General features: G+C 36.6%; 1 protein-coding gene across 4 annotated transcripts; it reads right to left on the bottom strand.

The window, feature by feature from the left end:
• Window positions 1–1,240: 1,240 nt before the first annotated feature.
• ccdc186 (coiled-coil domain-containing protein 186) lies at window positions 1,241–20,367 on the bottom strand. 4 transcript variants are annotated; one of them, XM_041269023.1, is made up of 17 exons: window positions 20,265–20,367; window positions 19,945–20,004; window positions 17,681–18,402; window positions 16,310–16,436; window positions 15,699–15,827; window positions 14,567–14,779; window positions 14,081–14,200; window positions 13,267–13,371; window positions 12,550–12,648; window positions 12,266–12,352; window positions 11,069–11,211; window positions 9,999–10,254; window positions 9,592–9,781; window positions 8,027–8,107; window positions 6,309–6,519; window positions 4,632–4,851; window positions 1,241–2,526 (listed from the first exon to the last, which is right to left on the bottom strand). In XM_041269023.1, the coding sequence occupies exons 2-17, from the start codon at window positions 19,978–19,980 to the stop codon at window positions 2,443–2,445; spliced, it is 2,823 nt and encodes a 940-aa protein (XP_041124957.1). In that variant the 5' UTR covers window positions 19,981–20,004; window positions 20,265–20,367; the 3' UTR covers window positions 1,241–2,442. The 4 variants fall into 4 exon arrangements, with proteins under 4 accessions (XP_041124957.1, XP_041124959.1, XP_041124955.1 ...); XM_041269025.1 differs by lacking the exon at window positions 19,945–20,004; XM_041269021.1 differs by lacking the exons at window positions 19,945–20,004; window positions 20,265–20,367 and adding an exon at window positions 19,592–19,899.
• Between the last annotated feature and the right edge of the window lie 436 nt (window positions 20,368–20,803).

Raw genomic sequence — 20,803 nt, 5'->3', positions numbered from 1 at the left:
AACAGTTGTAGATGTTTATTCACTTTAAGTGCCATATATACATTATATATAGAATCATATATCCTTAAAAACGGTTGACCATTTATACATAAATCTGTATCTTAAAAATTCAAAATTACAATTTCATATTTCAATGACCTAAAATACATCTAATTTACAAAGGAAATAAGGAAACAGAGACAAATAGGCAAGATTAAAAACAAACACAAATCAGAGAATTGAAGAGACAGAAGAACAGTAAGTGGTAAACTTTGAATCAACAAGTCTTCATGGTTTTTTATTTTTATTTTTTTGCCAGTAGTAAGATTGATTTTAAAAAGCTTGCAGAAAGGTTGTAGAAATTAATGGTCATAATCCAAAATCTAAACCTTTTCCGCATCACTCATTTCCTTATGCAGAAACATCAACATACATTTATCACAGTTTCACTCAGTTTTTTGGTGTAATTAATGGTGCTACTCTACTGGCATGGTCTTTGAATAAAGTGCACGTGATGATTGATGTCATTCGTTACGGAACAGGACCTGCTTTATATATACTGTTGTGAATAGAAGCATTTGCATATCGCCAATGAAAGATATTATTGAATATAGACTAAGAAGTCTAAACAATGCACATATGTTTGGCTTATTTTATTAAAGATGCCATGACTCATAAAAGTGTGTCTTAAGCATGGTGTGCAGCATCATTTAAGAAGTTTTGGTAGAAACAGTGATGGATACAGTAGGTGGTCGATTAGTCTTGTTGATAAAGACCCGATTCTGTTTAAATGTTCTGCATGTCACTCTGGAATTCTTAAATTACAGTCAGGCGGGTGAACGGATCTCTAGTATCCTAACAAGATGATCGCATTAAATAACGTATTCACCCCCGAGGTATCCACACTTCATCACCAGATCATTAGTGTCTTTGTATTTATATTGAAAGCAATAACATTGTGCATGCTTTAAAGGCACACATTCCAAGCGCACAATTGCACTTTAACCCTGTTTACAATGTCTATTTATTCAACTTCATACTACAGACATTACATTGTTATGTATCCCTTTTAAAATAAACACTTACATATCTATTATCAAATTTAGATTAGTTAATGAAATACCATTTTTGAAAACACGCTGGTGGTTATTCAAATTTAAAAAAATACCACCTTTATTTTATATATATATATATATATATAATATATATATATATATATATATATATATATATATATATATATATATACATATACACATACACACACACACACACACACACACACACACACAAAAGAGCTAGTAAAACTCAATACATGGGTAGCTTTACTTTTCATTGAAGGTGAGCTACAATGCCAGACACCTAGAGAAAAAATTAAGAAGTTCTCAGCAAAAAGCATAAAACCCAGAGACAATGAGTGTTGTACAGTAATAAGCCGTTCACAGTTTCATATAGGAATACCACCTACTGCACTGTAGATCCATAAGCAACAGTGAACTCTCTACACTACTCATAGAATCCAGTGAAAATAAAGAGAACACACTATGCTGAGGAAACAGCATGATAACAAAAGCCAAGACTGGGGGGACTCAAATCAGACACACTGTAAAATACTGAAGCCTACCTTCAATTTTAAATTGCATTGCAAGTGCACAGAACAAGAAGACAAGAGTCCAGTCAATAAACACAGATAAGAACAGGGTTACATTCAAAGCTGTTGGAAGTAGAGAAAAGATGGAAGGTTCGTAGTGCATGTGGTTGTGAGATATACTGACTTCCAGAAATTCTTCAACAACAATGTTCAGTGTGGTGATTTGGGCTGCAACTTTATATTTAGTGTTTTATATATATTTAGTGTTTTATATATATTTAGCATTTCACTCTATTTCAGTGGTCGATAAAACTTTACCCCAATGCTTCCAAGTATTGTTAGAACATAGTCATGCTCTATTAAAACCAACATGCAACATGCATTCTTTTGAGGTGGCTTTCTCGTTAAATAAACAGAGCTGTTTAAACTCTCACACCTCAGGCAACAAAGTCATTTGCTTGTGCTGAGGAGGTGCAAGTGCGATTAAAAAATCAAGTGTTTTTTTTTTTTTTTAAAGATATGTTTTAAAAGCATGATTAAAGTGAAATCCAGGAGATATAAAAGCACTAAAAGAACAATAAAAACAGTCTGGTCCAGAAGGGAATATCAGCTTTGTATTCAATTTGCAAAAGGAAACTCCAAGGAGATATAACTTTTGGTGTATTTTAGACTGAGCATTTACAGTTATTTAGGAACAGTTTTATCGCACACACACACTGTGCATTCACGTTGTCACCTGTTCATAATACTTAAACAGATATTACAGACTTTCCCATACAGAGAAAACAAAATAATTTGCTGACTGGTGTTGGACATTGTGGAGCATCTCTTCATTTTATTTACATTCCTTGGTAAGCTGAACCTGGACAGATTCATTTCTTCTTTACCCGCTGCTCCTGTTCATGCTGGAGTTTTATTAGTCTTTCTATCTCTGATCCAAGCGTCTGAAGACTTTCCTAAAAACAGAAAAGAGAACCGAAAAAAAAAAATATATATATATATAATAATTTTTTTAATTGTTTCCTAAAGATCTTTAATGTCTGTGTGGCTTTGCCTTTTACTGAATTTGTGTCCTTATGTATGTATGTATATATGTATGTACGGAGACTTTAATATATACAGACATTTTCTTACTTGCTCACTTTAAGGACAGGCTCCGTAGTTTAAATAGCACTATGCTCGTTATGCATTCTAATAACAAACCAACTCATTCACATGACGGAATTTGTAATGTTGGCTAATATTGTCTAAAAATAGATTTCACCCAGACAACTACATTCTACCTCTCTTATCTACTGGCCGCACTGAAATCGCTGGAAAACATTGAATGCCTGAAATGCTTTGATGCACAAGCAATAACCAAGTACTAATAAAACAACCAGCTGTGCCTTCATTTCAGCTAGGAACCAATAACAACACATGTGTTCATTCCTTAATCATTTAGAGACGCCCTCCAGGCAGGCACTATTGTCTCTATTCTCTTGCTAACCTATTTCACACATTTGTGCAAAAAATAAATAACAAACAATCTACATCTTACTGCAAGAGTCCCTTTCACAGTCATCAACCATTAGGCCAGAAGAATTGAAGGAAACCCCCTTACAAATGAAACCTTTTCTACAGGATAAAACAAACTCTTAAATGTTACCAATGAGATTGGGTATTGATAGATCGATGGACTACATTAATAAAAAAAAAAATCACTTGAAATATTAAATTGCAGAATATTTAGCAGAAAACTGTACATCACGATACGCTTTTAATATAAAAAACGTTGCATGTATGATTCATTCAGTAACATTGCCAAACTGATTAGCACGCTGCAGCTGGAAGACTGTTGTATAAATAAAATACATACTATTTAAGCAACCTTAACAACACAAAAGTAATGGAATTGCTGCATCCCTTTGGAAGATTATTTAGATTTACTGCTTGGTATCTGGTATGCTTGGATACCATTTTACATTTGCCCCTGTGTGCTTTTATGGTAAAATATTTTAAAATAATAACAAAAATAAATAAATAAATAAAAAGTTATTTATTTTTACCTTTTAATTTTACCTACTAATACAAACACAAAAGAAACAACAACAAACACTTATGCCTTTAACAAGCATGTATCACATAATCAATCAAGTTCTCTTAGTGGATCAATGTATTGAATTAAGACCATCAAAAGAAACTAGAGATATTATACACAACTCATTTTAAAGCAATGTGTGGTTTAAAATAAATATAATGAACCAGTAACTCTTGATCAGAAGGAAATATAAATCTCCATTTAGGTGCCGTTTGTTTGCTGTTATTGCAATCTAATTTAATTACGGTCAGACAGTAGGGTGATCAAGCAGTTTCATTTTTCTGTTGATTTGTGCAGGTAGATTTATCCACCAATAAAGAGGCTGACAGCTGTCTTTTTAGATGAACAATGAGATCCGTGCAACATAGGTTAGAATTCAGCTTCTGACTTTCGAGGCTGTACAGGAAAAGTGTTTCAAAAGTTATGAACTTGACAGCCAAAATTATGAATAGCATTAATGACAAAATAAAAAAACAACAAACAAACATTCTTGATGTAGTCAGGTGTAGATGCAACATTGATTTGAAATAAAACAAATAAAAAGATAACCTTTGCACAGTTCATTTGATATACAGTATAACGTCACAAACCAAGCCAGCTGCGGGTTTATTCCATACTCCACGTTGATCCACAGAAAGAAACTGACTCAGGGTTACTTACTTGTCTTTTGACAGCCAATTACTGTTTTTGTTTTAAAAGAACATTCATTTGAAACGCTTTTGATTGGATTTTTTTAAATCCTGCTGACTATAACCTGTGTACCTGCGTGTGTGGCTTAAAACAGTTGTACAGCAATTAATTACAGCAAACCATCATTCCAAATTCTTCCCACCCGACATTTAATTTAGCAGAACCAGAAACCAGTCCAACGTTACCTGACCATATATAACAAAAACCAGGCCAACGTCACCCAAATGCATAACAAAAACCAGTCCAACGTTACCCGACCACATATAACGATAGTCAAAAACAAGCACTTGCCTTCAACGTAATGTTTTTCAACAGCGTGTCTTCTAACACTGCCTGTAACTTCCTGTTTATTTCTAGAGACAGATCCAGTGTGAGGCCACTGTCTGCTGGGTGAGATGTGTAGAGAGAGGCCATGATTCCTCCTCGCCTGCTCAGGTGAGCCTTGTTCAAATCCGAGGCCTCAGTAGACAGTGCCCCAGTCTCCTCCCGTAGAACATAACTCTGGAGAATTCTAAAAAACAGTTGAAAATAATGCATTTCTTTATGACTTCTTCATTACTTACTCCCTTCGGTGAAGCACGTGGGTTCCCCACATATCCAACTTTGAGTTTTCCAGAGTGACATTTAAAACATTATATTCACTTCTTGCAGTTAAAAATGCAATACTAATTTGATCCCAGTTTACAACGCTATCACCAGTGTCAATAGATCACTTGTGAGTGTACATATATATATATATCCATAATGAATAATCAATGCTACGTTACACTTTATTCACCTTTGCTTTTATTGTGTGTGCACCGACAACATTCTCAACAAGGTCTATGGACTACATATCCAATATCTTGATGCATTTATCAATATTCCAACGTGTTTATGTCTGTGCTGACGTATTCTTTCAAAATTACATTTAAAAAACAATCATAAAATCATAAAAAATCACCTTAGCTGGTACAGAAAAAGGGTAAATGAACAGATATTAATATATATGGCTCGCAGCAAGTGCTTTCTCAATAAGGTTAGTGTGGGTGGTTGTGCATTATGATTAAAATATAAACCTATAATAAATATATAGCGGCTACCCTTTAGACCTTTTGCAGATGTTTCTAGTGGAAAAGCTCTTTTAGTGTGAGTTGCCAGTGTTAAACAAGCTGCTCCTGCTGAGTTTTGACAACACTTAACTCCTGCACTTGCTGTCAGCATCTAAGCATAGCATCATGAAACCGCAGCTTGGTTACACAAGGAGATGCTCAGGCAACTTGGTCACTTGTGGTACTATTTTTATAATCTTTAAGTGGTAACACCGTAATAGGGCTGGATTATCACCTGGAGTGGTTTCCTGAAAATAGAGCTCCGGTCGGCTGCTTGTTGGCAGTGTGTGTCTCAAGTAAGTCTCTTTTGCATTGCTGGCAAAGTTACGGTACATCATGTGTCCGGAGACAAACGTTTCTTAAGCATTGAATTGTGTTACCAGACTACAGACATGAAAAAAACTGTTGAGACCCCAAAACCAAAAATGAAAGACAGATGACTAAAGTATAAAATATAGCGATACAGAAATGTTGCTAAAAGCGGTGCTCCCTTGTCAAGTTACTATCAGCCTGGATTAACTGTGGAATAATTTCATGAATGACAAAATTGTGACATTATATATTAAAAAAAAAAACATAACAGAGGGCATTCGTTTAGAATAATTTGGGCATCTCAAACATCTTTTTTTGCAAAGTTAATTCAACATGCTTGTTAAATCCAGAATAATGATCAAACCTTGCTTAATACACCATACTAAATTGATAGTTTAGTGTGGCAAGGAATAATCAACAAGGGAACGAGTCCAGACAATCACAAAACAAGTTTTATTTGCTATTAGATATAACGAGAATTTCAGAAGTGTGCTGGGACACCTAGTCCTTGGGCCCTGGCGTTGCTTTAAGCCCCACTGCTAAGAGGGCAGGCTGTAAAACTCACTTTGTTTTCTTTCTAATTTCTTCCACCAGCTGTTTGATGTGGTCCTCCATAAACTCAATCTTTTCATTCTTTCGTGCATGGGCTTTCTGTAGCCGCACAATCCTCTCGATCAGAACAGCTTTATCCACTTCAGGGAAGCTGTCCACTGCGACTGATGAGCCTGTGTTTTCTGGGGAGCGATCATCATTACTGCTCCGTGCATTTATAGACCCTGAGCATTGCAAGCCAAAGAGAAGCATTACTCAAAGCAGACAAATTCAGAAGAAATTCAGCATGTCTTTGCACTTTATTAGGTGGTAAACTGGAAAAATAGACCAGTACAGAGAGTCAATTATTCAAACCAATACTAGTTTGCATAATCGATTTGTATCGATAATCGAACAGGTATTGATAACAATTACTGTGCCTTTTATAATGTATCGAATAAAGATAACATACACAAGTACCTACTGATGATGATATACAGCTATTCTATCACATTAAGCACACATCATTTCAAATCACTAAAATTAATACAATTGGAGTTAAACCTTAACACTTACAGTTAAGGTAATGAAATACTGTAAAACATAAATATGGTAAAACGTACCATATACCAAACTTTGAAAAGCAAAGAATATAATTCAGTATAACACATTAAGGAACTTTAGGAATCATTAAACTTCAGAAATTCTGTACTTTGATACTTGCTGTTAAGGCACTGTAATAGCGTCCAATTGCTCAATAACACACACAGGATCTCCAACCCTTACTGTCGAAATAGAAGAAAAATCAAGAACAAGCCGACTGTTGTAATTTGCTTAACTGCAGCAAGTTAAAGCCTGGCATGCTAACCAGTCTATGAAAAAATAAAATAAAAACACGGTCGTGGATAGATGAGATCCTGGTAAAACTTGACATTTACAAAAATAGGGTTGTTTAAAATGTTCCCGTACCTTATTAACACCGGAATTTAAATATTTTTTTCTGTTACTCACCATCACACAGCAAGAGGATTGTTAAGTAGGCAGCGTGAAAACAGATCAACTTTGAGTACAGTTTTTTTTTCTTTTTATGATGTTAAATCAAGAAACAACATTTGTTCAAATTCAAGCAAATGAACAAAAGATAACAAATAAAAACGATGCTTCCTTCTACTGAGTTTTAATAAAACAAACAACAAAACACATTCCAGTGTAGAACTGAAGGTACATACCAAATGTCTCCTCTGTGTTGTCAATAAAAGTTTTTTTTTTTCGTTTCTCTCTGCCCTGTTGAGCTGAGAAGCTGCAGACAGTGGTTGTATCATTAAAGCGAATTTCAAATCTAGTGGTTTTCACTTTAGCGGCAGGAGTTGGTTGCCTATTTACTAAATGCAGCAGAGTAGCACACATAACGCAACGAGAAAATCATCAGTAAAAACTGAATCGGAGTTTCCTTAATACAATCCCGAAATCGGAATTCAGGAGCTGAATTTATCATACGAGATTCCCGGGATGCAACCACTAAATACAACACGCGATTACAGGTGCGCTCAGTTGATCAAAGATCGGATAATTGACTTACTGAATTGGAAATAGGTTACAATTCTGTTTACTGTTGAAGTAGATATGATTATTGTCTAAATGCTAGAACATTATTTAATAACACAGACACCACTTTCAAATGGAAAGTCAAGGATATTTACAATTTAAAGTAAAAACTGGCCTTAAAATATATATTTTTTACGTGCAATATACCTGATGAGCTAGAACGACTCCCCATGCTGCTGGCTTCTTTGTCATAGTTGCCGTTTTCCACCTGATCAAGTTTTTTTCGTGCTTAAAAAGTGGATGAAAAATATATTAAACAATTGACAAAATCCAGTAACGAAACGGATTACTAGAACACAATTCAACTGGACTGTGTTACCACAAAAAAGGCATTAACTCATTTTGTTTGACTATTATATATTTTTAAATGGCTTAAAGAATATAATTACACTCAGCAAAAAAAGTTAAAAGCAAGAGTATTAATCTTAATATTTCACATTCTTCCAATTAAAAATAACATGCCGAAGCAATTATAAAACAGCATATATTTGACATCAGTACTGTACTTCAGATGTATTATACTCCTGTATTTGTGCACACACTAAACCTTATGTATCTGTGCTTACTTGTCTCCCACAGTTCGAGTTAAACAGCATTAACTCAGTGTGACTGGAAAGGGAGTGGGATCATTTAATTTTACTGACTCAATAAAATGTATCTTGGGTACTTCTTCAGAGAGACAGCTATAGGAAGATTCATTCTGTCACTTTTTCTTGTTAAGCTTCTTTCAAGTAAGTCATGTCTCACTGTTTTCAGTTGTTCTTGAAGCATCACATGGAGCACCACATGCATTCTCGTAATCTGCAGTATCCCAAGGCGATGCATTGCCAATTCAATGAAATGTAAAGAACATTTTTGTAAGGCACTGGTCGAAAGTTGTCTACTTATTGTTTTACCTTAGAATATAGGAGCCTTGCATAACTAAATTGTCATAAACATACATTTCACACGTGTAAAATGAATTAACTAGAAGATACATTGTGAAAAGAAATTCAAAAAAGGTTCCTGGAATTTAGAATTTAAGGGAAAAAAAAAAGTAAAATAAACCTACAAAAAATCTAAACGTCTGTCTGAAAGGGTTAGGATTAAACAAACAATTTGCTTAGAAATGTCTTTCATGATCTACTCTAATGAATTTAACAGGTGCACTTCCACAGAAAAAAAAGCACTCTGCCAATAAGCTGAATGCTAACCAGCACACTCTACCTATTCTGTATGCATAATTAAATCTATTTGAGAGATGATGAAGGGGCTTTAGAAACTGAGCCAGAATAAAAAGAATAAAAAAAAGGATTTCCATTTAGTTGCTTCCTGGCAGAATGTATATTCTCCCTGTCTGTGAATTATCTGCAGTTTTCCAGTCCTATAACAGAGAAGACCTTCAGCCAGTCAGAACACTTCAGCTATCTCTGACTCTGCCCCAGTTTAGTATATGGACACGTTTCTTTTTAGCTCACGAGCTACACACTTTCAAGCCTTCAACACTAACCCAAATTAAAATACCGAATCAGATATACTCCTTTTAAAAAAACTAACAAAAAAAAGATAACAAAATATATATAAAAGTTGTGAATTGTGCATTGTCCCCAAATCACAATTTATGTCAGCACACTGTATTGCTAATTGCCTATAATAAAATCCCTTTCTTGATACTGCTTTTTGTTGTCCGAGTGCTTTATGAATAACAATAACAGTAATATAGACTTTCTCACCTAGCAGGAGTTGTTTAGTAAGGTCCTTTAGATTTGCTGTCTGCTTTCGTTTCTGCGTAGCGAGCTCGTCGTTCAGTTCTTCGATACTCGTTCTAAGTCCAGCCATTTCTTTGCTCCGTGATGTTAGCTCACTTCGAAGAGTCTGGACTTCCTCCTGCCGTAACTGTTCCTCTTTCTGTAATCGATTTGTCTGCATTTAAAAAAGAAAACATATACGTCACAAAATACAGTACCTGAACATGTTAAAAAGAATGGACCAATATAAACTGAGCCAGCCCCTCCCACCCACTCCAAACAAACCCTTCTAGCAGTAACAATCACACCGCACTTTTATCCAAATACAGCAATAGGTTACAGTATGACCCTCCTTGACAACAGCACTTAGGAAGGATTGTGTATGACCTCACCAACTCAGCATTGCTGAGGCCCTTCTCTTCTAACAGAGTCTCCAGCTCCCTCTCTCTGAAGGTCAGCTGGTCAAGCTGAATCTGCAGCGTGTTGGCTTCAGACTGCAGCTGAGCGTTCTTGCTGGTCAGCTTCTCTGTGAAGCCCAGCAGTTCGGACTCTCTTATTCGACTCCCTTCCACGTCTTTCTGTAGGTCTGCGATCACAGATTCCAGGTTCTCCATCTCCTCTTTCAAGGATACAATGCACTGCTCATCTCTTAACGAAATAATAAAATACATTACAATTGTAATTATGGCAGAGTAGGCATTAGTTCACCGGGGTATATTTAACTGATTTGAACAGTTGGGGATCTTAACACTTCCGTCATTTGAATCATTAATTTTGAAAAAAAACACATTTCTACTAGTGTACATGGGTCTCCTGTTCATTTGTGTTATTAACAGCAAGCCCAATGACAGGTTTGTTTCTGGTGTAATATTTAGATAGCCACTGTACTAATGTTTCTATGGCATGGACTAATCATATTTAAATACGCTGTGCTGGAAGCTTTCAGCAAACCTTTCAATCCATCCAACAAAGTGTGAAAACAAAAGGTGCAAAATGCGATTCAGAACTAGACTGCGATGTCAAAGCAGCCTGTATTAATAGCACTGGTTAAACTGTCACTCTACAGAATATTATTATACAGTGCTGGCTGTTAATGTATCTGTGTGCTTTAATAAAATATGGACACCTGGACAATAAAAATACAATAAATCTGGTTGTCAACCTGCAGTAAAACACGTTGGTCCCTTTGGAGACAATTTTTAATTTTACTAGGAGTGGAGTGATGAAATCGGTTAATAAAGCACAGCATTTTGCACGGTTTTTGTTAAAGCTGCTATGAAACATGAAAATGCATCACGCCAATGATAGTCCATTGTCATTATAAACAATTTAAAAACACACAACAGCTTTTCTAAAGGTGATATACAATTTATTGCTGTGTACAACATTTTTTATTTATTTTTTTTTTTTTAAAGTCATTTTTGTAACCCAATACACTTTTTATAACCTCTGAAGACTTTACCTTTGATGCTGGTCTTCCAATCTTTGTACAACCTTAACTCGATCCAGTAGCTTCTGAAGTTCAGATTTCTGTCTGTTGATTATCTCTCTGTATTCTGATAATTCATCCTCTGTTCTTAACCTTTCATCCTCCAGGCACTTCACCTGCAAGACAGAGAAACTCAGTTCAGGAAACTGACAAAATAAGGGTTGACTAAAGAGGCACTCCATTCCAAACATGTGAAAGAAAACATTTTACTCTACCAGGAAAAGCAAAGATTTTTTTCACAGCAATTTCAGGGGGGGGGGGGGGGGGGGAGCAAATTATTATTCTACGTAATTTCCCATTTTAATACATTTCATTATTTTCATTGTACATTCCCTTTTGTACCAGAAAAAAAATGTTACAAACTGTTCCGAACCATAATGATCTTTTCCCACAGTGGACCCATCACTTCTGAGCAGTAGTACTTCAAAGAACACGCAGCTTTGAGCACACATGAATGCAAACCATTCTCTCGTGGGAATTGTCCGTGATAATATGTCCCGTGTACTAAACTTAAAGACAATTACTACTACTAATATTAGCACAACATTTTTTAATCATTCAATTTCAATGTGATGGTAGAATGCAAATGCTATTTTACTCAATCAACACGTCTCATGATAATAATGAAAAAATCCATACATGGAGCACAATATACTAATGATGCTGTCTCACCATACAGTATAACAACAAACTTTGTAATTATAGTGACACCAACAATGAGCATAGACATCCAGTCCTATACTACACCCAGCCCTCACTACATGCACAGCATGCACTGGTATATAGTTCTCTCAGAAAGGAACTTGCGTATTGTACGATACCTTAATTCCCTATTAAAGTGGTTGTCAAGAAGGCAGCATTTCTACAGATTAGTGACAAGGTTCTTGGCAAAACTGCTTAAAAACATGAAATGGTAAGATTTGTGTCAATGTCCTAGCAACCGATTTTCCCTTTGACTCACTACAACTACAACAACAACATCAGCCAAAAGTTTGTATCAGAAGATCCTGCGAGAAGAAGGACAAAGAGATTCCCAGCTGGTGTCTGATGGATTTTACTTGCATCAATAGAACTTGATTGTTCAAAGGAACTTTATATCTCAATTCTCTTGTGTGTCTGAACTCTTTTTGAAGTTTGTGTAAGACTGCTGCAGTTCTCTGGGAGACTCACCTTGGTTCTCAAAGTATGCAGCTCGTCCATCCCCTCTTTAAAGGTTCTCTTCAGGTCATCGAGCTCTTTGGTTTTAACGTGGTGTATCTAGACACATAAGAAAAGCCAGGAATTAAAACCATTTAAAACTTTACCTGCTACCCTTTAATAAAAAAATTAATACAAAAACATGCCCCTCTTGCTCTATTACTGATTTCTCTTTAGGATTCCCCTAAAAGACATACAGAAGACACTTCAAGACACACAAGGAAACAACATGTCACACAGTGTAGTGATATATTTACCTCTAACTGGTCTGTTCTTTCCTGCCTTTGCTTCTCCAGCTCTTCCTTGGTCTCTCGAAGCTTTGCATCAAGCTCATTAGACTTAATTTCTTCAGATTCCTGGCAGAATGATGATAATAATAAAAAACAATAACAGCTCTTTTAAAAGTCTTGGTCAATGGAAACTCACAGGGGTTTATGCAGATTAAAACATCTCAGTCATAAAAACTCACTACACATGGACATATATCCATTCAACAACATGGCAATTAGAGGGCGTTTACAACTGTGGATTTATACACTGGGCTCTCCAATGGGTGATGTCACAGAAACGGTTTAAACACCTCTAGGATGACTTGCACATCCTTTTGCTATTTTCCATTTTTGCACGTTTTCGATCATATTGCTACTTCCAAAAAAAAGATAAAAATGAAGCACAGATTCTGACAAAAGCTGTAAGGTGATCTACACTGCCACCTGCTGGATCATCATCCTCAACATCCCAATTTATACCCACAGTTCACAACGCTATACATACACCAAAACAACACAATGCAGTAGCAGCGATGCTCTTCTGGGACCCACTTGTACAGACTATCTTTTAAAACAAGCAGTTGCTGCAGGCATAGCCCCCACTATTGCTGTAGCTGTGTAAAATAATGAGAATGTATGTTTCTAAAATAGCCTATAAAGTTATCATCCAGTCAAACCCTCCTTTGTGTTCTGGGCAGTACTAACCTGATATGTTTTAATCATCTCCTGGCAATTTTTCCTTATCTGCTCAGCCTCTTCTTTAGCTTGGGTTAGTTTGCTGGTAGTATCTCGGAGTCTTTCCTTGGTTTCCTTGAGTAGAATAAACAATAGCTTGATCATGTGCCCAAGGAGTAAATCCGAATCATACCTCTTTCTGCATAAGCCATTTGACCATGGCATTTCAATCTGCTTTCTCTGCCAAACAAATCTGAAACTTGCACCATGTGGCATCGTCACCTCCTCCCCGCCCCATCCCACCCCGTCCAGTTGCCCCCAAATAAAGTCTTTACTGCTGTTGCATGTACTGTATACTAGGTTTGGTTTGGAAATGTAATCGTTTCATTTAAATCGTTTTTCATAAAAACCATTCACCTGCACACATTAAAGCTTCTGTTTTCCTCACATGGAAAACTGCACAACTATATGCACTGGGTAGTAGATTCAATCATTAAAACCACCAATATTTCCCTGTTCTACGATATTCAGAAACTGCAACACAAGATAGGAAAATCACAGCAAAACATGCATGAACACTCTATACTCCCTTCATTTAACACAGGATATACACACTCGCTGGAAAGTTTGACTAAATGCTTCCACAGAAGATGGAAATTATGTGGGTGCTATATTTCTTCATTGAATTTGCCCCTAGGTGGGTTTCCTGATCATAGGGAAGTAGGCTACTCATTGTCCCTTATTGGTCCCCTATGCCTTTGGATTCCAAAGAATACTAACTGTATATCTAACATCAATTAAATATATCCCTATTGTGTGTTCAGGATGCATTATCAATACTAACCTTGTGTGCATCTGATTCGGTTTTTAACTTGTTTTGGGCCCATTTCACCTTGATCACGTGGGAATTCACTTCTTCTTTTAGTTTTTCAATCTCCCGGCTCAGTCTGGCAGCTTCTCCTTCCTATAAAAAGTTAAGAGCATCAGATATACAGTGTTCTGTAGCGTTAAGGTCTTGGCTATGCATGGTACTAAACCAAAGGATTTCTACGTTAACAGAATTGAATTATCCACTTACCATTCACTCTGGATAATTTTGTGCTCTCTAACTTGAATGGCTGCAAATGTCCTGTACACTACGCCGTAACTGTTTCTCGATCACTAAAATGTATGGCATGTAGTTTATAGAAAACAGATGTGGATATAAAAGTACTTATATCCACTGTGACATGACTGAGATTATAATAGTCCCAGAAGTATGTTTTAATCATACCTTCATAAGCAGTTTTTACAATATTGTATTAAACTGTTCACTATATGGAAGGGCTACCTTGGTCTCATAGAGCTGCTGCAGCCTCCCCTTCTCTTGAGAGAGCTGCTTGGCTCTGTTGGAGTGTTTCTCCATTTCTTTGTTTGCTTCACGGAGCTTCTTCTCAAGCACTTCCTTCTCTCTTCGAAGGTCAAGAGCCTCCTTCTCTCCCCGGACATACTTCATGACCATGGACTCTTTCTCCTGACGCGCCTCCTCACACTTCCGGTGAGCCTGGAAGCAAACAAACATACAATCCACATTGCAGGGATTTTTTTATTTATTTTTTTTAAACGGTCCCATTTAATTTGTGTGTGTGTGTGTGTGTGTGTGTGTATACATATATATATATATATATATATATATATATATATATATATATATATATATATATATATATATATATATATGTGGCAGCTAGCTCTGAGCTAAAATAAATAAATAAGGGTCTTATTTGAAGAATATGTACAGTAAATGCTTTAATAAAAAAAAAAAAAAAAAAAAACAATAAATCCATTTTTAAAAAGTGTAAGATGACACCAAGAAATGAGAAATAGCAGAGTGAATAGTCTGGGCTTGCACTATTCACAGAACACACTGATGACGCACAGTATGAAAGACCAAAGTGTAGCAGAATTTGTTTTAGATTTGTTTTTTGTTTTTTTAACCCTTTGGCTACAGCTGTCTAGTTACAGTAGGAGTTCCCTTTTCCTTATCTGTGGTGCACCAGCTAGACAAAGGCTGACATCGTTATTATAAGCTATTTCATTCAGCTCAATTCCTTCATTTCACCACTTTAACAGAACAATGGATACTCTGGGCCATGTGGGCCAATGGATGGAGCTCTGGGCCATGTGAATGTATAATGTAGCTGTATATACCCTAACTCTGAGCTCTGGGCCATGTGAAGCTGCAGCTGTATATACCCTAACTCTGAGCTCTGGGACATGTGAAGCTGCAGCTGTATATACCCTAACTCTGAGCTCTGGGACATGTGAAGCTAGCTGTATATACCCTAACTCTGAGCTCTGGGACATGTGAAGCTGCAGCTGTATATACCCTAACTCTGAGCTCTGGGACATGTGAAGCTGCAGCTGTATATACCCTAACTCTTAGCTCTGGGACATGTGAAGCTGCAGTTTATTACACTTACTTGGTCTAGCCTGAAGGCCATCTCTCTTTGTACCTGATGAATTGCATTCTTGGCAGCTGCATCTTGGGAAATCAGTTTGTCTTTTGAAGCTTTCAGTTCCGTGGTGAGCTCCTCCACTCTAGCCTCTATCTGTAAAGAAAAAAGTAATGTATATAGTTCCATGCCAAAAAACACATAAGATACTGTGCGCTCCCTTTATAACGCTGTGGTTGGGAGCCATAGGTAAGGTACTGCACCTATACAACGAGAGTACAAGGGCTTGCGTAATTAAATTGGAGGCAACTGGGATCCATTTCCGTACTGCCTTGTTCCGCAGTATAAGGGGATGCCTTGTAACGAGGAAGCACTGGAAAAGCAAGATTTTCCTGACTGCACAATTTTTATATACTACATATACATTTTTTTGGATTATGAAGTATAAACGCAGTGGATTAGCTGGTGGGTTTGAGGTGTGCGTTTTACAATTATCACATATCAATTTACAACCTGACTAAGCTGCAATACCGGCGTGCTTTTCATCTTGTTACTAAACAATTGGCTCACTTAATAGGTTTTAAGAATGCATGTATTGTTTGTTTAAAATCAGTAAAATAATAATAAATTAAATTTACCTTTTTAATGGAACCAATGTGCTGTTTTTCAGTCTCAAAGCGCTTTTTCAACTCTTCTTTCATGTTGTCTTTTTCTGAACAGATTGCTAAAATAAGCTCCTGGTGCTTTTTATTGTCATCTAGCAACCTGCAACAGAAATAGACTAGTGTAAACAGTAATATAATATAGGCTGTCCCAAAGTCAGGCATCATAGGTGCAACTGTTAAGATCCGCTGTCTCTCGAGTTCACATTTTCAGATGTGAAATGTCTTTATACAGACGAACAAATTCAGATTAAAACATTTGTTAAATTAATTAGTCTGGCACTTAGAAAAATTTGATTTTCCTGGCCTCTGAAAAGGCCTTACATTCAAAAAAATATATTATATTTTGTGATCCTTTTAAGCTTTGTACATATTTGGCTAGATCTGAGGGCACAGAGCAATAACTTGTAAATAAGAACATTTAGTTACACCACAAATGTGTGGTTTTAGAAATATTTTTCTACTGAAGAAGATAGTTTCTGTAAAATGTTATCCCATAAAAAAAGGTGATCCTTCGCATTAATTTATTTTCCTTCGTGATGTACACCTGCCTTTTTTATTTTCCTTCGTGATGTACACCTGCCTTTTTTATTTTCCTTCGTGATGTACACCTGTCTTTTTTATTTTCCTTCGTGATGTACACCTGTCTTTTTTATTTTCCTTCGTGATGTACACCTGCCTTTTTTATTTTCCTGTATTTTCCTTCGTGATGTACACCTGTCTTTTTTATTTTCCTTCGTGATGTACACCTGTCTTTTTTATTTTCCTTCGTGATGTACACCTGCCTTTTTTATTTTCCTTCGTGATGTACACCTGTCTTTTTTATTTTCCTTCGTGATGTACACCTGTCTTTTTTATTTTCCTTCGTGATGTACACCTGTCTTTTTTATTTTCCTTCGTGATGTACACCTGTCTTTTTGCCTACGAAGGTTGGCAAGAAGGTTAAGTGGAAAAAGCTTACATTCCTACTGTATGAATAAATGTATTGCATATGTCAAGAAACTAAAGAGGAGATAATGCAAAGCTATTGGGGAATGTACAGTTGTAAACAGATGCCATATTACACTATAGAATTGAACATTACAATTGGTTAGTGTACACCTTATTCAATGCAGCATTAAAAACACACAACAACAACATTTGCACAGGTTTTATGTTACACAGCAAATTAAAGGTTGTACAACAAGTACAGAAGATATTTACTGTACAGTATGCAAATTATATTCTTAACATACAGTACTGTTGCAATTCTTTCTAAAAATAGTTATTGAAATGTACTGTATATCTATAACAACAAACATGTATCACAAGTACACACAACTTCAGACTGTAACTTCAACCACTTACCTTCTGATCGTCTTTTCTTGTTGCAAGTATTTACTCTGTACACATTTGTCAAACATAACTAGAGATTCTTGATTACTTTTTATCCCATTAGGAAAAGTACATTCAGTTGTAAGTTGACAAGAAAGCAATTCGGACTCAATTTCATCTAACAAAGACTCTTGTGATAATGAACGTTGGATTTCAGAAATAAGCTTCTTGCTAATGTCTGTGTCATAAGGGCTTGTTGAGTTAAAGTTCTCAGAAGTCTGTGATACTGGCTCTGCATTGTTTATGGTGTCATCTTCTTCCAGCAATTGTGTTGCAGACTGTCTTGTAGACCCAATGAAAGTTTCCACCTTTGCAATTCCATCCCCACCTGCCAAGCTGTCCACCAACAGGGCCTCCTCTTCCTGAGCAGAATCTGGGTAACATAGTTCTCCACTTCCACCATGATCTGGAGTGAGCACTTCATCTTCCATGGCACAACGTTCTGTGCAATCTGCAAGGCAAGGCTCTGTAACAGGACTGTCAGCCTTCTCCACTGGACAGTCCTCTTGGGGGTCAGTACAAGTGCTTCCAGCTCTGCTGGTTTCTTCTGAATCCTCAGGAGTCTTTTTTCTCACAGCACTGTCACAGTCGGATGTTCCTGAACTCTCCGGGTTACTTTTTGGTAGCTCATCCCTGACAGTCATGTCCTGTGCTTCTGGTGGAGTCTGATCCATCCTTTCCCTTTTACTTACAGCCTGTACAGAAGCAAAAACAAGAACAATAAAACAATGTTGTGTTTTGTAAAGAAGGTGGTTTCTTTTTTTTAGCTTAAAAGAGTAATGTGTCTTTAAAGATTACCCCCCTATACTGTATACCACACTTACTGTGCATTTCTGAATGGTGAACATACCATAGGTCACAGTGATAATAATGACAGTGACATGATACTGATTCTATATTTACAGCACACTGTGTTTTAGTGATTGCCCCTGGGTGGGAGGTGCAAGGGGGGGCATACACTCAGTTCAATTGTTTGGCTATACAGTATACCAGTGATAAATATTCCAAGTGGGCAGAGAAACACGACAAGGAGCTAGAAAAAAAGACAGGGTGAGGAGTCGTCCTATTCTAACCAATAGAAAAAAAAACTCATGGTATTGGCAAACATATTGTTAAACTCATCAAGAACAGAGGGAGGAATGTGCTCAGCTCGGGTACTGTACAGTGGAATGTTAAGGTGATGTTCTAATTGAAGCCTCATCTTACCAATTCCTATATACTGTTAGAGTCTGATAACATTTGCCTGTATGTCTTAAGCTAAAACAGTACTAAGGATATTAAAGCTTATCCCCCTCCAGACATTTCATTTTGCATAGCAGTACAGTAGCTACTGTACTGTAATACTGTGTTACTCTCACGGCTCACTATATAGGGAAGGGTGTGATAAGTGTGTGATAATTATAGAATATTCCCCTTTGGCATTTCAATCCAGGAAATTAAACAACACAAAATTATCACATTTACCAAGGATCTCAAGCCTACCTTTGCTGTGCTTATGGAAACCTAATTCAACAAAAAGTACTAGGGTGCTACCATAAACAAACAATGTCTGCTGAGTCGTTACCAAGGTGAAGAATATACAGGCAGCGTGGAATATGGAAATCCCAGGTCCAGTCCAATTCTGCGTTGCAGCCAACTAATTACATAACATAATCAATTAATTTATAAACGCAGTGTACTTGTTCCCATCAATGTGTTATACTTAAATCTATTTTGTTGTAGCCACTTATGCCATTTAAAAAAAACAGAAACAAAAAAAAAAAACACAACTACTAAGGTTCTGTACAAACTTTGAATATGAAATCGTTTTTATAACTGCAATTTTGTATAACTAACTCTTTATTTGGAGATGTAATAATAAAACAAAGACCTTTCTGTGCTTACCACACAGGTGTTTCGAAAAATCACATGCTTTACCCCCTTCATTTTTATTCAGGACATCATTATTTCGATCCCTCGTTGATGTATTTCCTCGTACAGCCTGTCTACTGTACTGAACGGTAGGCAGAGACTGTAAAACACAGGCACCAACCAAGTGACCCATCCCCTTTTTCAATTCACTCGGTCTGTACAACACTGCTAGTACAACAACAAACACCAGTGTAGAAAGTTAAACCCTCGCAGACTTATTCACAACTTTGAGTATGAGGTAATATTGTAAGGACTTAAACCTACAGAAACAGATCAACGCAAGACTGCGTGAAACTCAGAATAAAACAGAAAGGAAATAGTCATACGTGTATTGTATTGTCCATTTCGACGTAGTTTTCCATAGACTTCGAGTGATTGTAACAGACCTGTAATTAAAACCACGCACATAAATGAACTGGGTTTCAAGCCAGATTGACATTTTAAGATAAGAACAGCTTCATGCATTCACACAGGTTCAATTATAAACAAGGACACACACCCACACACCTTCCGCACAGTGTCAAGCTGAGAAGCCACTGTTTTCTTTTCATTGCCCCCACAAACGATGCATCGAATGGTACCGCATTTTCCACAACACACAAATTAAATAACAACCCTTCAAAAGCAAGGTGAAACTTGAGCTCACCTGTGTATTGCTCCTTCTTCTTTGTGTTAATTTGTTAATAATTCAAATTCAGGTGGTCATTTTTTTTATCTACAGATCCACTCGTACGTGACACATCAACAAAGATGGCCACCGCAGTGGAAGCAGCTGCTGGATATTCGGCCTATAGGAATGCAGCGTTAGTTTGACGTCATACCCAGCACTCTCTTAAAGGGCAAGGCAGCAATATTGCATATCGAGGTCACTGGCACACCTGCAGGGGCTTGAACGAGTATAGAGTATAGAGTATAGAGTATAGAGTATAGAGTATAGAGTATAGAGTATAGAGTATAGAGTATAGAGTATAGAGTATAGAGTATAGAGTATAGAGTATTTATTGACGGTATCATGTGACACCTGGCTAGTAGACCTAAGGTAAAGCGTTCTCGTTTTCAGCACAAACCAAAATATGTTTAGTCTATTCAAATCTTGTCTTTATTTATTTATAAAGGGATAATGTGTATCCGGTACAGTATGTTAGTAATATATATTTTTTAACATAGCCCGATTAGCACTAAGCT

Source organism: Polyodon spathula, chromosome 13 (genome assembly GCF_017654505.1).
Source record: "Polyodon spathula isolate WHYD16114869_AA chromosome 13, ASM1765450v1, whole genome shotgun sequence".
NCBI classification, from domain to species: domain Eukaryota; kingdom Metazoa; phylum Chordata; class Actinopteri; order Acipenseriformes; family Polyodontidae; genus Polyodon; species Polyodon spathula.
Note: the sequence above shows the minus strand (reverse complement) of the source record. Positions and strands in the feature narration are given on the sequence as shown.

Coding starts and splice junctions, on each gene's coding strand:
- ccdc186 (XM_041269021.1), bottom strand. CDS start 19,633: ATGAAGGGGGTAAAGCATGTGATTTTTCGAAACACCTGTGTG. Junction 18,403..19,591: donor TTTTTCGAAACACCTGTGTG/GTAAGCACAGAA, acceptor GCTTCTGTACAG/GCTGTAAGTAAAAGGGAAAG. Junction 12,353..12,549: donor AAAGAACAGACCAGTTAGAG/GTAAATATATCA, acceptor TTATGTGTCTAG/ATACACCACGTTAAAACCAA.